Genomic DNA, 20957 nt, shown 5'->3' on the forward strand with positions numbered 1-20957 from the left:
TGCTACCACGACGGCAAAGAGAGACGTTATAAGACACCGTCTGTATGTTTGTGAATTGAATACCAAAAAATGGAGAGTTTATTCCTATTCTCCAATTTAGAGATGTCCTCGCATGAGAGAGGGAAAGATAATTGCTCGTATTTGACCATTTTCCTAACCCTAGACTGAGACTCTACAAGTCTTCCTATACGTTTTCATTTCCATCCTTGTTGTGACGCCCGAAAAGCAGCAATGCATTGAATAATGCATGTTCCATTGTTACCATTGGGGTTTGGGTTGAAGACCTCATGTCACCCCCTTAAGAAGGGGGGACAAGGCACATAATCCCCCAAAACTGACCTTACACTACCATTACAGATAACGATTTTGAGGAAATCAACATTAAATAATATAAAACCACTTCCCTCTGTTTCTGATAGGAGATCCTCCAGACGTGTAATCATATAACCCACCCAACTATCAATAAGATCGCCTACCTCCTCAAGAGTTACCAGCCTAGCAGGTGTCGTTATGAAGTGTTCCCTATAGTCATCATCTTCTGTGAGACGTTGTTTTAAGTGTTACCTTCACTTCATGGAGGATTTTGAATGATGAAGTAAAATTGCCATGACCCGCCAGAGAATTCATGTAATTCTCTATTTCATTGGTGAAAAGTTCTCTAAAGTTGCTTAGGAGACCTAGAGGATCTGTGGCAAAGGCTGGGGGGATGGAATATTCCATTCTAGTAAAGAGATCCCCCAGGGCCCCCACCCGATTAAGTGAGGGGTGTCTATAACATCCTCCCTTCTGAGGAATTTCCATCACTATCTCGATTGTTGTCATGGGGGTCTAAGACCACTAGGACCTGCCTGACGGATGTCACCACCATCATAATCATCATCATCATCACCATCATCATCATCATCACTCATCTCTTCCTCCCCCCCATTTGCATTGGGCTGTTTATCCCCACCACCACCTAAGGGGCTATTGTTACGTTGGGCTTTGGGATGAAGTTTTGGAAGGAATTTGGAATTTGGAATCCAAAGGAATTTGTTGACTTACTGCGGGGCACACGGGCCACAGGGATAAGAGCCTCGTTGGACGTAGAATCGCTGTTTACCAACGTACTTGTGGACGAGACAATCGGGATGATAGCCGACAGAGTGTATCGTGATCCAGCCTGTACTCCTCTTGACATACCCGAAAATATCCTAAGGAAACTACTCCAAGCTTGTACTAAAGAGGCACCCTTCTTGAGCCCGGATGGGCATATGTATAAGCAAGTAGATGGGGTCGCCATGGGTTCTCCCCTAGGTGTCCTGTTTGCAAACTTCTACATGGGTACCATCGAGCAAAAAGTCTTAGTCGACATGAACTTGAAACCGGCCATATACTGCAGGTATGTTGACGACATTTTTACACAGGTACCTGATGTCAGACATTTGCAGGAGCTGAAGGAGGCATTTGAGCAGAGTTCCGTGCTGCGTTTCTCTTACGAGATGGAAAAGGATGGGAAGCTGCCCTTTCTAGATGTAACAGTCATGGAAAAGAGTGGAGGTTTCCACACTGCAGTCTACACAAAGGAAACGAACATAGGAATGTGCCTAAGTGCCAACAGCGACTGCCCAGACAGGTACAAGAGGAGTGTTGTTAACGCATATGTCGACCGTGCTCTAAGCCACAGCTCAGAATGGAAGCAAGTCGACGAAGAACTCTGTAGGGTAAGGCAGGTCCTAGTCAACAACGGCTTCTCCAATGGTTTCGTCGAAGACATCATAAGAAGGAAAGTGAAACGCCATGCAACCTCTGAAGAGACAACTAACACAAAACCTATACCCCCTATTAGACTATTTTACAGGAACTTCTTTTCAACAGCTCATAAAACGGAGGAAAGGGTCCTGAAAGATATTGTTAATAGAAACGTTATCCCTACAGACAAAAATCAGAGGATACAACTGACGATTTACTATAAAACCAGAAAAACGGCCAGCCTACTCATGAGAAACTCTCCAGACACAAAGCAGAACGCTTTAAAAGAGACCAACGTCGTCTATGCCTTCAAATGCTCTCTTGGGGACTGTAAGTTCCAAAAAAAAACAGTATATAGGCAAGACAACAACATCTCTTTCTAGGCGTTTAACGATGCATAAGCAACAGGGCTCCATTAAGGAACATATAATCTCTTCCCACAACCAAACCATCTCCAGAGAAATCCTAGTAAACAACACAGAAATCATCGATAGATACAGCGATAGCAGGCGGCTTGACGTCTGCGAGGCTCTACACATCAAGAAATCAACACCAGCAATCAACAGCCAATTAATGCACAACTACATTCTACCCACCTCAAGACTCCGCTCCAATATAGAAGCATCAAGAAATATGGACCAATATTCTTTCTACAAATCACTTCCATTCAATACCCATTGTTTCTCGCTCTCCACCTCCCCCCTCCCCCTTTGTCGATTTCCAAACCACCACTTCCAGCCAGCCCACTTCTGATTGGTGAATCGACATCTGCACCTCTGCACTTCAGTGCCATCTACATAGCCGATGACGGAGCATGCATCAGCCATTGGATTCAGAATATCCTTGTGCTCTAAAGCTATCACAACTATTTGATAAACGCTTTGTTTATTGATGGATGTTTTCAGCCAGCACTTTATTCTCAACACCTGTTAATTAATTTTTGTCTTTGTCCATTTTAGAGTAACGTCACCAATATTTTATTTTATGTTATTTTTTGACATTATAATCTTGTTTGTTTGCACTGTACATAGCCAAGGAATTTTCTTATTCATATTTGTTTTCAATTTAATTAAAGTTTCATTGTTCATACTATTTGTTTTGCTTGTTTTGCCTTACTTTGCCACAGGACACAACAGCTACGCAATCATCTTTTTTTTTTAAATGTGACAGGCATTGACCCAGCCATTGGGAGGACTGCCGAACACCTTCACTTCTTTTTTCCATCACATTTAATGGGGGCCTGTCCTAGGAGCCTCACTCAGGTACTAGTACTAGAACATCAATTTGTGGAAGTGTACTTGGTTTTGATACAGTTGCTTTTCAATATTTTCATAACTATTAATATTTATATGGTGCTGTGTATTTTGTGCACAGGTAACATATTGTTAGTGTTGGATAACTGTGGATTACGTGGTGACTGGAGGCCTCAGTCATTCTCTTAATTGGTCGTTCATCCCTCCCTCAGTGTTATTACTTGTGTATTCCACCTTTTTTGTCCCAAGGTTATTTCTCAAATTCAGACAGATCATCATTTTGGTACCCTGGTACTTTGGTTTGTCTTCGGGTCACGTACCCTATCTTCTGCAATCCGACCAAAGGAGGATACAGAGGGCCATAGTTCCTCTAGCACGGACTACGCTGTTGAGTTGGGACCTCAATAGCAGTTCTTGTCACCTGTTGATACTCGCACCCCTACACGTCGGTCAGAGATGATGATATTTACTCAGGTAGGGCTCTCTTTTTCCGAGCACAAAAAACGCTAATTCTGTAAGTATCATATAATTAAGTAGGAAACCCCTTGCTTTTGTCCTATAGAGACTCGGCAAGGTATCCCTACATTCTTGGACTACCATTTCACTTCTAAAACAATTAAGTTTCATTTGTTTTAGAAACTATCGGTTTCATTTATTTAGTAGGATTTTCTTGCTCTTATTCTCTTATATTGAGTACCGGGTACAAGATTTCCTGTGATTTTGATTGACTAATCATTTACCATCTAATATTAACGTTAATTGTTAACGATTAAATTTCAACAGGATAGTTACCAGTTGCCACGTTATCCTGTTACTGACACTAACAATATCACTGGTATATTCGCTGTATATTTATTTGCTATTTCAAAATGTTTCGTCTCTTAGCATTTCGTAGCGATCCAGCTAGTGAAGTAGGGAACTTAATTCGTGCCTGGAAAATAGAATTACAAACTCTTGCACACGAGTATCACCTAGATGTTCCCCATGGAGCCACCAAAAGTGACGTGCACAATATTATCTTGGACCACCTCTTAGATGAAGGAATTATAGACTCTGATGCTTACGAAAACTATTCTATTGCAGATCGGCATGCACTGCCAGCTATAAAACTAAAGCTCGAATTAGCAAAAATATAGCGCGAACAACAAAAAGAAGCTCTACAGATAAGGGAATGTGAGGCCGCCATAAAGAAGAACAAGAACGTAAGGCTTCCCTAAGGAAAGAAGAACAGGAACATGAGGCTGCTCTCCACCGTGAGCGTGAACGAGAACAGCTAGAAGCAAGAAAACGTCACCTGGAGATGCAAAGAGAGCATGATAAGAAGCTAGCTGAGAGTGTTCTAGCATATCGTCGACAAGAACTCGACTTGGAAATTACACACCACACTCAGTGCCAACAAGCTACAGCCAGTCTCCCAGTAAGCTTCAATGTCTCCCATGCCAGTAAGTTAATGCCACCATTCGTTGAGACAGAGATAGATGTATTTTTTACTACTTTTGAGGCCCTAGCTAGAAAACTTAGCTGGCCTGAAGATCAATGGTCTACCCTTCTCAGAGTGCATCTCACAGGTAAATCTGTGGTTACTCTCAGTACCTTAATGTCTGAGAATGACTACCAGACCCTGAAGCAAGCAGTTTTAGACGCCTACCGAAAGCAACAGACGAAAACTCCATGATTATCTGAAGGCAAGTACCACCACCTTTTTAGAATTTGCCAATACTAAGAAAAAATATTTCAAGAAATGGCTGGAAGCAGCACATGTCTCTACATTTTCAGAACTCGTCAACCTCATGCTAGTTGAGGAATTCTTGAGACGTGTTCCCCCTTCCATCCGTTTATATTTAGCAGACAAAGAAGAAACCGACTACATCAGATGTGCGAAGTCGGCTGACACCTACAGTCTTATAAACCGGCTAACACCTGACCCACCTTCAGTAAGAAGTCTTGGTCTAGTTATGACAAATTGAGTATCGATCAGGCGACCTCTCAATTGTCCTCTCAAAGAAAGCTGTGCTCCATTCTTTCAAGCTCACACCGGAATGTTACAGGAAGAGAATCAGGGAATGTACCCGTTCGCCAGGAAAATCTTATGCGGAGACGGCGAGGGACATGGAGAGGAAGTTCCTTAAGTGACTGGACTCTGAAGGAGCGAGGTCGGCTGAAGAGGTCAAAAGGCTAATGGTCATGGAGAAGTTTATGTCCGTGCTCTCTCCTGAGATCAGGGTGAGAGTAAAGGAGGCGGACATAAAGGACCTGAGGGCCGCAGCCAACAGAGCCGACATGCTGGAAGAAGCCTTACGCCCACGCCGAGAGGGACAGCACCGACCGCCCGTATACTCCGGAAATGGTAGAAATTATAGAAGGAGGGACAGATGGAGGATAGGAGCGAGTTCTCCCAAGTCCCACCTCTCGAGTGGGGACAACAGAGGATCGAAGAGTGCTGTGGAGCCGGTAAAGAAGTACCAAGCTGAGAGCTCAGGAGCTGTTGCTGCGACAAAGGAGTCGACGGATGGTGCGAGGAAGACACACGGAGCGACGGCCTCTGGAGGCAGTGCCAGGGCGAGCGGTGGTGGATGGTCTCCGACGAGGAAGATCCGCTGCTTCAATTGCGGAATATTCGGACACGTCGCGCGGGAATGCAAACGCCCTAAGCAGCGGGGGAACGTTGCTTTCGTCAGGGTAGAGGACCAGATCGCCGAGAGGGTGCGGGATGAACCCGTACTGAGTGGGGAGAAAAGAGTTCACCCATTCGTGTGTGAGGGAACCATAAGGATGGGGGACGCAGACCCCATCCCGGTGAAGATATTAAGAAACCCTGGGGCAGATTTTACCCTGGTGAGAGAAACCCTGTTTCCCGAGGGTTACGAGAGTACCAGTGTGGGGGTGGCAAGTGTGACCACTGTGGTAGGCCCAGTGAGGATGGCCCTACACCAGGTGACTCTGAATTCTGATTATGGCTGCCAGACCCTTGTGGTGGGGGTCTGCGCATCAATGCCCAAGATGGAGGCATAAGTCATCTTGGGAAATGACGCATGTGGAGGATATGTCCTCTCGAATCTCGCGAAGGGCGAGGAGTGCATAGAGCACTATGAGGAGACAGGCGGAGTGTTAGACGCCTGTGGGGACGAGAAAGGAATCGCCACGGTGGCGTTCCCGGTTTGTGCTGTGATGCCGAGGCAGTGCGAAGGACACGGAGGGTGTGGATCTGATAGTGCTGACGAGGAGACGTCCGACAATCTGGAAATCGATCACCTCTTCATGGGACCCGGAGAACGAGTGGAGGGCGAAGGCAGCCCGGATGGTAAGTTACAGGTGACCTTCACCAGTTCTCTAGGGGTAGACCGCACTCGTCTTGGAGAGTTGCAGCAGATAGAATTCCCCGAATTGATTCATGAGGCCAATGGAGGACGTGTTGGTCCTGAGAGGGCCACTCATTGTTACGTAAAGGACGGCATGCTGATGAGAGTGTTCTGCACAGAGCAGGGAACTGAGTGGGATGAAGCAGTATGTCCTGCGTTGTTTGCCATGCGTAACGCAGTGGTAGGATCGTTTGGTTTCTCACCTTTCCAGCTGGTGTATGGACAAGGGGTGCAAAATCCTCTGTCCAGGCTGAAGGAACAATGAACATCAGGAGTGACCGTGGGAACGGTCAACGGATATCTAAGGAGCGTTTCGCATTGGCGGCAGGAATACTGGTTGGAAATTAAACTCATCCGATGGGAAAACAACGTAGTAGCAGATGCCCTGTCCAGTATGCACTAACCAGACATGACTCTTATTTTAAGGGGAGGGGTATGTGACGGTGTTCCCCCCTTATATTTCACCCACGCCTGCAGTAAGAGTCATGTCCACTTTACCCGAGCGTTCTCTACGTCCCAGGCATCAGTTTGATATATGTGGGAGAATGTAGTGGTCTCGGAGTGCCGAGAAATTTGTAAAAGAAGAGTATTTTGGCCTGTGGTTTAGGCCCTTTAGGAAGCCAATATGGCGCTGGCTCGTCTGTTTTGCCGCCAAAACTGTGTGACGTCAGTGACACCAGATTGGTCACTGACAGCGATGTGGCACAGGGAGCCAATGAAAACCTCCCATGGCGAATATGACGTCACGAAGGAAGGGGGGGTCCGGTCAGAGCGCCACAGCGGCGCCATCAGTCTAAGACAGCATGTCAAGGAGGTCGGACGTGCGCTGGGGGGTCCTATCAGTTGGACAGTTTACTCTGTCTCCGGAGGACTTACGCATCACCCGTGGTCTGCCATCACCTGTGGGGTCTTCCTTCGTTCATGTGTTGGACCAGAGAAGGAATTGACAGAATATTGAGCAACAAGTGCTCCAGGAACAGGTGTTGTGCAAGAGTGGAGTCTAGGCAGCGACGTATGCGACGGTTGATAGCTTCACAGTGATGACGTAGTGGCTGGGCCAATCCTCCGGAGGGAATCAGTCTGACAAGACACGCCAAGGTGGTTGGACGTGCGAAGATTGGTCCTGTCAGTTTGACAGTTGTTTCCCGCTCCCTTGGATTTTATGCGTCACCCGAAGTCTGCAAGTACTCTGTGAGGTCTTCCTTCGTGCATGTGTTAGACCAGAGAGGGAATCAACGGAATATTGAGCAACAAGTGCTCCAGGACAGGTACTGTGCAAGAAGAAGTGAAGTCTGTGCAGTGATGTATGCGACGTCTGAGGCAGTTCACCCGTTTGTGACGGCGTAGTGGCTGGACCGAGCTACCGGGAAGCAGTGGAAGAAGAAAACTATTCGGGAATCCGAACGACTGCCGCTGAGACGTAGGCAGGCAGCCGTAGCTGGGAGGAGAAGTTGGCGGCCGGGAGACTGACTCCAACCCTACAAGAAGTCGAGGAGGAGCACGGACCTGCAGTGAAAAGGCACGGAGACGACGCGCTTATGGTGGGACGTTGATTGAGTTCCTGGAGAACAGGACAGGGTGTGTGTTTGGGCGTTCCCTACATGAGGCAGGAGCCAGGACCAGGAGCTACAACTCAACTCTCACCGGAGGATAGGTGGAAGTAGGTGATTCTAGTTTCCCTCCCAATTCCCCTTTAGTCAGCTATATAATTTAGCCAGAGTATTTTGTATGTCGTGAGCAAGGCTCACCTATGTCACAGTAAGGCACAAGTGTGCAGAGTGGGACTACATAGAGTACCCACGATATTTATGATTATTATTGGTGTGTGCAGGCACCCGGAGTAATTGATGAATTTACTGTGTTGATAATGTCTTTCATGAGACTTTAATATGATCAGTTATTTAGTGAGAGAATATATATAAATATGCCAGTATTTGGAGTTAGGCTATGTGCCCAGTAACTATGTTATTACCATTATTGATGTCTATGATTCATCCATATATATATATATGTCTATGCTTGTGTATTGAATAATCATTCATGTGTGCAGTGATTAATTGTGTTATCGCCCGTGAAAGGAATTACTGAGAACTCCAGTGATATATACTTGCATACGTTATCATTAAATGAAAGGCAGTGTGTTTTACCATGATATTGAGTTATTGTGTCCATTAATATAGAGATGTTTGATTGAGCTCAAGAGCAGTGCAGCGAAGTATTTACGTGCTATTGTCGCATATATTGTGTGTTCGAACTTCTAGTGATCTTTGAGAATTTAAAGAAACAGAGCGTGTGACGCCAGGAAAACAAGCAATAAACGTTCACACGGCGAGAAGGGCACGGCCCAGCTGATTTTGACATTGACATGAGGGGGAGCATTGCCAGCTTGGCGAGTTCATGATTATATGTGGGAACGAGCGACTTCTGCCTGAAACAGCTGTTTGCTTATTGATATAATCTTGTGATGTCTTTGAATGAGTTTTAAGTAAAATACAAAGTACATTGGTGTTTATATCATCCCCTCCATATTTCTTGCGGCTATATAATACCTGAAAGCAGTTGGTGATAGAAGTAAATACCTGCCTGATATCAGACTTATTGAGTGTGCTTTTGCCACTGTTTCCACAATTCAACAAAACCACTGACGTGTTATTGGATACCGGAAACACCAGTTGGCGACCTTGTGGTTAGTAGTAGAGCCCTGTGCCGGGGCGGGCACACAAGCTGTAAAGAGTACAAGCTGTGTTCCCACTCATTCTCGATCAGAGGCCGGTTGGGATTGACTGGGATACTCTCCTGGCGTACAGTGGCGCCGCGAGGATTAGAGTGAAGACCCGCAGGGCTACGGTGAGTGACCTTGAGTATACTGTTACTCGCCCCTCTCTTAATGAGGTGAACCCCGACAATATATATATATATAATGATTTTGAATAATATGATAAACTTTAACTGTCCATCAATGCATGTATGGATTAAGCCTCACTAATCGCCTAATTAAAACTAACGGGTTTTCCACATTATCGATGACTTCTCTGTTATTTATCAATGTATTAGAATGATTGAGATTGCTGCTGCTGGAACTCACAGATCCCATACATCTTCAAGCACAATAATTACAAGGGCAAACTCTTCACCCTCAGGTCAAACTACTTTCTGAGTTAAACTTCTTCAGACATTGCTTATCCATGCATGAATGTGGAGCTACCCCCCTCACTGCTAAACCTCCAGTTACCCTTTACTCTTTCTCATACACTAGTTTCACTTACTATGAAAGACAATTTCTTGTTATCATCTCTAATGGTTCCCTCTGTCGTCATACGTGGCTTCTCATCAAAGAATATATTACAGCAAATACTAGACACCTTACCGTCATATGTTGCTTTCACTCTAACGTAATAAATGAAGAACGAACATAGCATGGCTGAACATGATGAAGAACACATAACATGCTACGACTGTACATTATTAAGAACATATTACATGTTAAGGCTGAACCTGATCAACAATATATAACATGTTAAGGCTGAACATGATAGAAGAGAACATAACATATTAAGGCTGAACATTATAATAAGCCACACAAAAATCCTAATTAATTAATGCTTTCCTACTCTTAAATCACGTGTCGTCACTCTGATTCATACTAGATAAGTTTATATTCTGAAAATACATAGGTAAATATGGTTTTGGAAATAGGAGTTATTGATGTGATTACCAGATAACATAATAAACGTTGGAATGCAGGATTGTTGCGAGCAAAGGTTAGACATACATATGCATAAGTTTTATTCAATATGAATATGCATGGGCAATAGTTCTTCTGGAGTTTTAATTATCTATATAAATCGAAGTACAACAGTAATGTCACCTTGATGCTCTAGTTGCAGGTTAGTACAGTGACTGGTGTTGTGTAGAAAATATGTACGTCATATATAACTGAGATTAATGAAACTCTCCTGCTTTTGTATCAATATATAATGGGTAGCTAGCAATTTTGATATTCAAGAACTATCGTATAATGTTATAAGTATGTAGTCAACACATGTTTGCTTCAGTCTCAAGACGTTTTGTTCAGATAACAACTGGTGGGATGCATAATATCTTTATTAGTAATATTGTTTAAATAACATTGTCAACTCTTTGTTTTCCTTGCCTCGAGCTTGTCTGATCATATAGCTACTTGATTGATAAAGGATATCCTCAGTGATCATCTTGTTTGTCTGACAATGATAACAAAAAAATGCTCTCCTCTCAGGTCAGTATGGTTAGATGTCAACTGGTGTGAAGCAGGATACCATAAATTACAATAATATTAATTAGCGAAGATAATTAATTTCTATTCTCTTTTCCTGCTTCTCTTTTCTCCATCAAGTATCGTCAAATAGTAACTTTTAGATTAAAATTATAGTTACTTTGGTTAAATGATAGCAACAATGTTTTTCTTACCTCAGGCTAGTATTACCAACATTTTATTGCTGAGTCTTCATAATGTAGAACACTTATTAAAGGTCATTTTACAATGCTGGAGCTATCAGTTCACCGTAGTATGTTCATCTCTTGTGGGGTTCTGAATATCTTAATTTAGGGGAACTCCCTGCTGGATATTTGAAATGATTAAAGAAATAATGTCAATGAGAGATGGATTACTGGCAGACATTTTAAGTCCAACTAAAGTCAAACCGAGGCTATTAGAGCTGTGCATTTGGGGTGATTTTGAGGCAGGATAGGCACAGAATGTGTTGATGTTAAATACTGAGGGTGTGCTAATATATTTAATGTCATGGTATGATTAGTTTATATTAGTTCTATGACAAATTACCTCACTACCTTACATATGTGAAATACATATTATCTTTAATATATATCGTCTTTCAAATTTTTAGATAACTCAATCAATTTATGCCTAAAATATAATATTGAATTTAAATTGCTATACATCAGTTTAGTCTTGCCAGCATTGAAAATATTTGTATAAGTTGTTACTAGTTAAGTTCCTGATCCTGGTAATGACAATATCTACTTGCTGTTCTGTTACTGTTTATTCTTATGTTATAATGTACTGTACTTTTTCAAATAAAGTTTTTAATTGATTTACATAATAATACCACAACTGGCTCTCTCTCGTTACAAGCAATAAAGTATCAAATAATAACCGTTGGTATGTTGGATATCTTTAATGGTGATCTATTCTGATCACTTTTTAACATGGTTATCGTCTATTATTCTTACAATGGAAAATCGATTTGCATAATATTTAGAGTCGGTATTCCATTTAAATAGTATAAAAGTTTTTTTTTTTGGGGGGGGGATATATACAAGAGTTGTTACATTCTTGTACAGCCACTAGTACGCGTATCGTTTCGGGCAAGTCCTTAATCCTATGGTCCATGGAATTCGATCCCCTGCCGCGAAGAATCGTTTTTTCATCCAAGTACACATTTTACTGTTACGTTAAACAGAGGCTACAGTTAAGAAATTGCGCCCAGTAAATCCTCCCCCGGCCAGGATACGAACCCATGACATAGCGCTCGCGGAACGCCAGGCGAGTGTCTTACCACTACACCACGGAGACTGCCGTGGTGTAGTTAATCAAGGATGGTTTATTTTAACAATTTATAGAAACCTCTGGAATCGGGATGGTTTCATAAAATTATAATTATTCATAATATAATTATTCATAATAACAATTGTGGTGTCTGTTGACAGGCGAGACACCCCTTCACAGGGCAGTCGCACGTGGTCACGACAACACGTGCGTGTTGTCGTGACCACGTGTATGAATATGCAATATGAAGGTTGATGCAATTGAAAAACCTGACTTTAGGAGAGGACATTATGGCAACCTTAGAAAAAATTTTAGTGAGTATAATTGGACAGATTTATTGTTAGGCAAGGAAGTGAATGAGATGTATGTGAAGTTTTGAGAAATATATGATAAAGGCACAAAAAAAGTTATACCAAAACAAAGACGCAGAACTAGGAAACAGGATTGGTTCACCAGAAATTGCGAGAGGGCCAGAGAACAAAAGACACAAAAATGGAATCAATACAGGAAGAGGCCAAACCCCCAAACAGAGCGATACAACCCAAAACGATTCAAAGATGCGAGAAACAACTACACGGCAGTGAGGAGAGAGGCAGAAAGAAATTTTGAAAAAGGGATTGCAGACAAATGTAAAACAGAACCAGGTCTATTCTATAAATTCATAAACAACAAATTGCAGGTAAAGGATAATATTCAGAGGTTGAAAATGGGAAATAGATTCACGGAAAATGAAAAGGATATGTGTGAAACATTAAACGAAAAGTTCCAAAGTGTGTTTGTACAAAATGAAATTTTCAGGGAACCAGATACAATAAGAATTCCAGAGAACAACATAGAGGTGTCTAGAGACGAAGTGGAAAAAATGCTCAAGGAGTTAAATAAGAACAAAGCAGTTAGTCCAGATGGAGTTTCACCATGGGTTTTGAGAAAACGTGCACCTGAGCTCAGCATTCCACTTCAACTAATTTTTCAGGCAAACCTGTTTACAGGAGTTGTAGCTGATGTGTGGAAAAAGGCTAACATAGTTCCAATCTACAAAAGTGGAAACAGGGAAGACCCCCTTAATTATAGACTGGTATCATTGACAAGTGTAATAGTGAAAATATTGGAGAAAATAATTAAAACTAAATGGGTAGAACACCAAGAGAGAAATGATATAATATCAGACAGACAGTATGGTTTTCGATCTGGAAGATGCTGTGTATCGAATTTACTCAGTTTCTATGGATGGAGCCACAGAGCTATTACAGGAAAGAGATGGTTGGGTTGACTGCAACTATCTGGACCTAAAAAAGGTTTTCGACAGAGTTCCATATAAGAGGTTGTTCTGGAAACTGGAAAATATTGGAGGGGTGACAGGAAAGCTTCTAACATGGATGAAAAATTTTCTGACTGATAGAAAAATGAGGGCAGTTATCAGAGGCAATGTATCGGACTGGAGAAATGTCCCAAGTGGAGTACCACAGGGTTCAGTTCTTGCACCAGTGATGTTTTTTGTCTACATAAATGATCTACCAGTTGGTATACAGAATTATATGAACATGTTTGCTGATGATGCTAAGATAATAGGAAGGATAAGAAACTTACATGATTGTCATGCCCTTCAAGATGACATGGACAAAATAAGTATATGGAGCACCACTTGGCAAATGGAATTTAATGTTAATAAATGCCATGTTATGGAATGTGGAATAGGAGAACATAGACTCACACAACTTATATATTATGTGAGAAATCTTTAAAGATTTCTGATAAAGAAAGAGATCTAGGGGTGGTTCTTGATAGAAAACTATCACCTGAGGACCACATAAAGAATACTGTGCGAGGAGCCTTTGCAACACTTTCTAACTTCAGAATTGCTTTTAAATACATGGATGGCGATATACTAAAGAAATTGTTCACGACTTTTGTTAGGCCAAAGCTAGAATATGCAGCAGTTGTGTGGTGCTCATATCTTAAGAAGCACATCAACAAACTGAAAAAGGTGCAAAGATATGCTACTAAGTAGCTCCCAGAACTGAAGGGCAAGAGTTACGAGGAGAGGTTAGAGGCATTAAATATGCCAAAACTAGAAGACAGAAGAAAAAGAGGTGATATGATCACTACAAACAAAATAGCAACAGGAATTGATAAAATCGATAGGGAAGATATCCTGAGACCTGGAACTTTAAGAACAAGAAGTCATAGATTTAAACTAGCTAAACACAGATGCCGAAGAAATATAAGAAAATTCACTTTCGCAAACAGAGTGGTAGACGGTTGGAACAAGTTAGGTGAGAAGGTGGTTGAGGCCAAGACCGTCAGTAGTTTCAAAGCGTTATATGACAAAGAGTGCTGGGCAGATGGGACACCACGAGCGTAGCTCTCATCCTGTAACTACCCTTAGGTAATTACACTGTGAAGGTCCTCCTCGACGCTGGAGCAGACATCAACGCTACAGATTATTCAGGTAAGAGTCACACTTATGCATCCCAACACTATATAGCACTCATATCACACAACACACTACACTTATGTTGTAACGAAATAGAATATTGTTATTTTATAGTATAATACATTGCACTAAGGATGCCTAAGTTTCCCAGCCTGCCTAAGAAACAATTAAATGTTCAATATTTATTGTAAGATTATATAAATGAAATATGCTCTCAAAATAATAATCATATAGTGGCGCAACACATTACATATATTTTGCTACATAGTTCACTATGTATATAAGGAAGAAAATTACTTAATTGTTCAGGTATCACATATTGCGGAACACGTGGAATGACACACACATCATAATACATTCATGGTATCACTCAGTACTCCACATTTATGACACATCACACTACGTCACATATTGAACACATCACAATATGTCACATATTGAATACATCACACTATGTCACTTATTGAACATATAGTACACAACTTAAGGCGTTACACAATTCATATAGTGTCCCAAAACACACTTCACATATGGCATCAAACAATGCAATTCACTTTATGTGTGAAATATTTCACAAAACCTATGGTGACAAACTACCATTATGGACACCAAATATGGTGTCTCTCAATATACAATGCTTATAAGGGCGCAAAACAAAGAAAAAGAAAAAGGTACCAAGTTTAAGTCACATTGTTTTGCTATTTATTTTATTGTGACTTCTGTTTCTTTTAGATATGCAGATGAATAAGGTCGTATTTGAAACGTCATGGCTTTGACTTAAAAGTAAAGAAGAGTTTTTACAAGATGTTTGCTTTATCTCTGGTTTTCCTTTTTATTTTGAAAATTAGATTCCCGAAGGGAACTAATATCATAAATATATTATAATTTGTTTATTTATACAATTTTCTTAAATGAAAAGCAAGTTTCTTTAAGGAATATTCAGGCTCAATGGATGAACTTAACTTGTTCTTTTCTGGATGGCAATTAACTTGGATTTTAGGTTATTTACCTTTGACAAAATGTTGCCTCTACAAATCTTCTTCTTGAGCAAATAAGGATCTTTATGCCAACTGTATTTGTATAAAATCTATTTTCCTTACATTGTTATGAGAAGACAATGTCTTTCGTGGCTCAGCACCTCAGAAAAGATATCACATTTGGACATTGCATATGTCCATAGATTACAAGATAATGTATCAAATCAATTCCCTCTGTAGTGACAGGAAAGTCTATCACGTCCCTCACTCACGAGCGCCCATAAATATCAACCTATAATCTCAGTACACAAATTCAGTATTGTTATAGATGTGCAGGGATGAACTGCTGATTAATTGCAGTTTTTGAGCCTGTGAGATCGATTTACTCTTCAGTCAATGCTCAATTTCAGTTCTGGTAATTTCTGTTCCAATTCAATTAACAATTATTAACACAAACATGGGTAAGTGGTCTTTGATGACTTACTATAGCAAAAGAGGTAGTGGAGTGGCATAGACCTCAACTTCGAGTGTAGTGGCGAGGACAGGGTGAGTGACTGTAAGGTGGGTGAGTCTTTAGATGCGCTGCGATTGTCTCTGGTCTGGATCCGACATGACAGTGTTATATGCTAAAATATGACTGGTTCCGCACACCCCGTCATTCTCTGAAATGTATAAGGAGGACAGGGTAGTCTTCCTGCAAAAGGTCTGCCAAGCTCTGTACTCTTGTATGTAATTTTATGCAAGAAATAATAACTGAAAATTCTATGATGTTGGTGATTTCTTGAATTTCACTAAATGTTAGGTTTATAGATTTTATTTGATTTCCTAAGAATGATTAAAATTAAAAGATGTATTAGTAAATAAAAAGAACGATAGCAACATTTTAGCTGTTTAGAGTGATAGTAATCATATCCAGTTGCCACTAAGTAAACTGCAGTCGTCTTCGTGCTATAGTGGACTGTATGGGATGTTTCAGTGTTCTCTAGGTGGCTCACATTTAGGGAGACGCAGCAGGAATTGTGCTGCCTTCATTTTACCTGCCGGATGAAATAAATTTCAGTACTTTATGGTAAAATTAAATATATATGTATAACACAGCATGCACTGATAATTAATATAAAATATTAGTTTTAGCTTTTATTTTTAATTCTGGTATTTTGTACACATGAATGATATTATCAACAATGACAAGACATAATATTTTATCGTTGTGAATTTATCTATTGCAAAATGTATATTTTTATTTATCTCTAAACTATTGCACTATATTTCAAATATTTATTTGCTAAACATTGGTTAACCTAGTTAGTTATAGTTAATTATGTGGCAAGTAATTGACTTACTGAGGTTGGCTAAAAAGCCTGTGTTATGTCCGAGTTCCTGAAATAGATCAATTAGTGAAACATCTTAACAATGATCCCTGACAAAAATAATTATCACGAACTGTTCCCATAACATATATTATAATGTATACTATAATATACAATATAGGAATCCGGGTGCTCAAAGTCTTTCATCATCTAGTAGATCATTGTTAAGGCTTATGTAGCTCTTGCAGTGAGCTTAGATATACACTGGTGTATTTTTATGGAATTAACTAATGAGGTGGTGTTGATTTTGCATAATGGTGTCTTCTGGCTCCTTTGCTGGAGTGCCTTCGGTGTGGCCACACACTCAACTTAACTACGGTTTTTCTAAGGTTTGGCACGCTTAGTTTACTTTAAAGTGTATCTCAATGTTTATACTGTTTTAATAGATCATGCAAAGGTCTATGGGTATCCTAAACTGCTGAAATCGCACAGCTTGAAGCACATGGTGTTTCCTATTGGTAACGAGTTGTTTGTTGTTTGGTTTGTTTATTATTTAGTTCATTTATAGTTAAGTTATTTCACCACAATAGCTGTCCACAGAGTAGCTAAAAAGTTTGATGTGATATACACTGGTGTATAGTGTGTTCTGGTGTTTTGGTGTGATGGTCTCTGCGAGCTCCATCAACTGTGGCTCCACATCCCACTTCACACTGTTATTTTATATTTCCACACCTATAATTTTGAAACGTTTTATGAGAACTTTAATCAGTTTTATATGACGGTTACACCACTAAACTAAGGTCCTCGGAAATAAAAACGGCTGAAAATTAGCGTTAACGACCACGGTGTATATTCGTTTTGGTGGTGGAGTGTTTAGTATCATGGTAGCGTCTAGTAGTAGTAAGCATCCGTCAATCCCGTGGGGTTATGGGGTTGTGCCCTGGGGGTCTATTTCTATGCAACGTCTGCTCTGGCTGAGAAATCAAACCCGAGGATGGCAGTCCCGACCGCTGCGAGCGCAGACAAACGTCGAAGCGGGTGAGTCTGACAGTGGTCGAGTCCTCCTCTGAAGTCTATTATCGTCCACCTGCCTCTTCAGTTCCCCCTCGAATTGCTGAAGTCTTTTCTGCCTTTTGCATCTCCAGGCAGATCTGTCCGTAGCTGTTGCCTCCCAAGTGTTGATGTCGATGTTCATGTGCTTGGGGTCGCGTTTTCAGGCGTCTTTGAAACGCAGCTGAGGTCTTCCGGTGGGCCTCTTTCCTGTTGCCATTTCTCCGTACATAAGGTCCTTCGGTATGCGGCCATCGACCATGAGTGTTGCATGACCCAGCATTCGCATTTGTCTCTGCTTCAGGAGAGTGAACATTGAAGGGATTCCTGTTTCCTCGAGTACTGTGTTGTTGGTGACGTGGTCTCTCCATGTAATGTCACAGATGCGTCTCAGGTTCCGCATGTGGAAGGTATTGAGCCGTCTCTCCTGGGGAGAGGCCAGGGTCCCGGATTCGGAGCCGTAGAGAAGTGTACTCACCACACATGCCATGTAGACTCGTCTAAACACTAGCTATATATCCATACCTAGGAGGGCATAGTCACCCCACCCTGTTTTAAAGATCAATTAATACAATCGTTAACCACCCTTATCTGATTAAACAAATATTTTTTGTTTATATGTATTTATTTGGGACTATTACCATGATAGTCTTATAGCTATTGGATTTAATTAAAAATATCCTGGTATGGAACCCATAATAGAGGCCTCCTTGGGGTGGTGTCTTCAAAACGATGTTCATATGTTGACTAAACATTCTCTATGTCCTAGGTGGGCTGGACTTTGTTCCATAAATCGCTAGACATAAGCCATGTGCTCTCTCTTAGACGATATAACTCACACATATTATACTGTATTTTGATGGAAAATTTCCACATCTTAATGGGAAGGAAATGATTGCTTGGAGTCCATTATTTAGGACTGAGGCAAGAGGAAAATTTGCCATGTTTACTCCACATCGTTTTGAAAGTACAAACGCAAATTTTGTTTGCACCTCTGTGCGGCTGTCCTTTCCGGACGGATGGGCCGTGTTGAGATTTGTAGATTTTATGTGCTGATGCTGGGGGTTGCCCAGGATCTGTCACCCCCCCCCCCTCCTTTGGATTCTAAGTGTACTAGTTTTTCTTGTGTTTTCAAGGACGTAGCTCCTTCAGACTGAACTTTAACAATCCGCAAAATTCCCTGACTGTCTGGGTGGACAAATATGACTTTTCCTAACTGTCACTCTGACCACGGTCCATCAAAGTCTACCAGAACAACCAGAACAGTATCACCAGGTTGTATATTAACTTTGTTATATGGGGAATTGACCCCATAATGGTGCTCGCTTAGAGAGATTAGGTACTCCCATGTCCATACTTCATTCCACTTAAATATTATGTTGGAGAGATGCTTGTTCCCTCGTACTAACTTAATCACCCACGTATGAGGGATCTCTGACATATTCGTCTGGTAAGGATGGTACTGGAGTCATGGGACCACGGTACATTTTTTTTTTTGAGATATATGTACAAGAGTTGTTACATTCTTGCACAGCCACTAGTACGCATAGCGTTTCGTTTTTACAACTAAGTACCCAATTTACTGTTGAGTTAAACAGAGGCTACAGTTAAGGATTTGTGCTCAGTAAATCCTCCCTGGCCAGGATACGAACTCATGACAAAGCGCTTGCGAAACACCAGGTGAGTGTCTTACCACTACACCACGGAGACTGGCAAAACATTAAGTGAGCTGGACGCAGGATGGCGCAGGTTGAGTAGTCACCTGAGATGTAAGTCAATGGGTGATTATTTATTCTAGACACGATTTCTGTGACTACTGTTTGGAGCTCCGTGAGACCTATCTTCTTTCATAAAATCTCCGTGCCATGGAGCTCAAGGCAGGATGAATTTCGTTTACACATTTTTTCCAGTGCCTTATAGGGTTTGGGATAACTTGAGCAGTCACATCAGGTGTTACTTATAAACTGATCTAGTAGCTGCACAGGTAAATAAACAGATGTACACCTTATCAGATGTCCATCTTCTACACCTGTATATGGTTTTTATCAGCTTCCTAAGTTGAGAGAAGATGTACAGTTTATGGCGACGGCCGCTGGTTTATCAACAGCGGTCATGGATTGTGTAGCAATGACCAGTGGCTTTTGGGCCAACAAGCATTAACTCACTACAGAGGCCCCTGGTGCTAAATTTCAACCTTAAGAAAGTACTTAATCTTCCTCTTGTTAAGTTTTTTATTTTTTTATTATTAATTTTACGTGCAAGCATGCCTATAAGTACAATAAAAGCAAACAAATACAACATTGAACAACAAAACAAAATGACAAAGCACAAACTAGCAAAAACATTAAGGAACAAATTTACTAAACACAAAAACGCCGGACGGAAGGGCCGACCACAAAACAACAAAAATTACAAACAAAATACAACAATTAAGTTAAACACAGTTCAATACAATACAGAAATGAAACACCAGAACATAAATATACAGAACATGACTACCAGCACCTCAAACACACACGGAGAGGCACCAACACAAAACGATAATAATAATAATAATAATAATAATAATAATAATAATAATAATAATATTAATAATAATAATATTAATAATAATAATAATAACAAGAAAGGAAATACAAGTATACAACAAAAAGAAAAGCACAATGGCAAAACACGACAAAGAACATAAACCCAGGCCGAGTCACGCCAACAGCCTGAAGGGCACTCAACACGACACAAACAAGCGCACAAACAGCATCATAAAAACATAGAACCACAAAACATAACATAAGAACATGACATCCACAACCAGACACACATACTAACCAAACCCTGGACGGCACAGGAACCGAACACACACCCACAAGCCACACAAATAAACCCACAACAACAAACCGGAGCATGCAGAAATCGGGAAACAAACCTGCCCCACCCACACACACTCTCGACCCACACCCCACAACAATACACACAAATGGAAACAACCCACAACACACAATACACAAAGGAATCATGAGCGAGGAATACATTTCTCAGAGACAGGAACATACGTCTCCGAAGCCCAAGGATTCCTTCGCTTATAGGCCTCCCAAATCAAATATTCCATGTCGGTAGGGGGATGATCCCCCTGCCGCCGTGGGCCCTTCAAAAACTCAGGAACCTCCAGATCAGGCGGAAACGGCCACTCCTTAAGCTCACCGACACAAGTCGCATAACGAGGCTGCGGAGCGCAAACCACGTCCTTCGAGGAAGCAGACGACACCGAAGCAGCGTGCGAGGGCTGCCTAGACGGCCGCGT

At 41.3% G+C, this 20957-nt stretch overlaps 1 protein-coding gene across 1 annotated transcript; it reads right to left on the reverse strand.

Annotated features, from left to right (window-relative positions):
* Nucleotides 1-17822: 17822 nt before the first annotated feature.
* LOC138356302 (uncharacterized) lies at nucleotides 17823-18149 on the reverse strand. Its single transcript, XM_069312276.1, has one exon. It carries the CDS (start codon nucleotides 18147-18149, stop codon nucleotides 17823-17825), a length of 327 nt encoding a protein of 108 aa, XP_069168377.1.
* Between the last annotated feature and the right edge of the window lie 2808 nt (nucleotides 18150-20957).

Source organism: Procambarus clarkii, chromosome 71 (assembly GCF_040958095.1).
Source record: "Procambarus clarkii isolate CNS0578487 chromosome 71, FALCON_Pclarkii_2.0, whole genome shotgun sequence".
In the NCBI taxonomy this organism is placed as follows: Eukaryota; Metazoa; Arthropoda; class Malacostraca; order Decapoda; family Cambaridae; genus Procambarus; species Procambarus clarkii.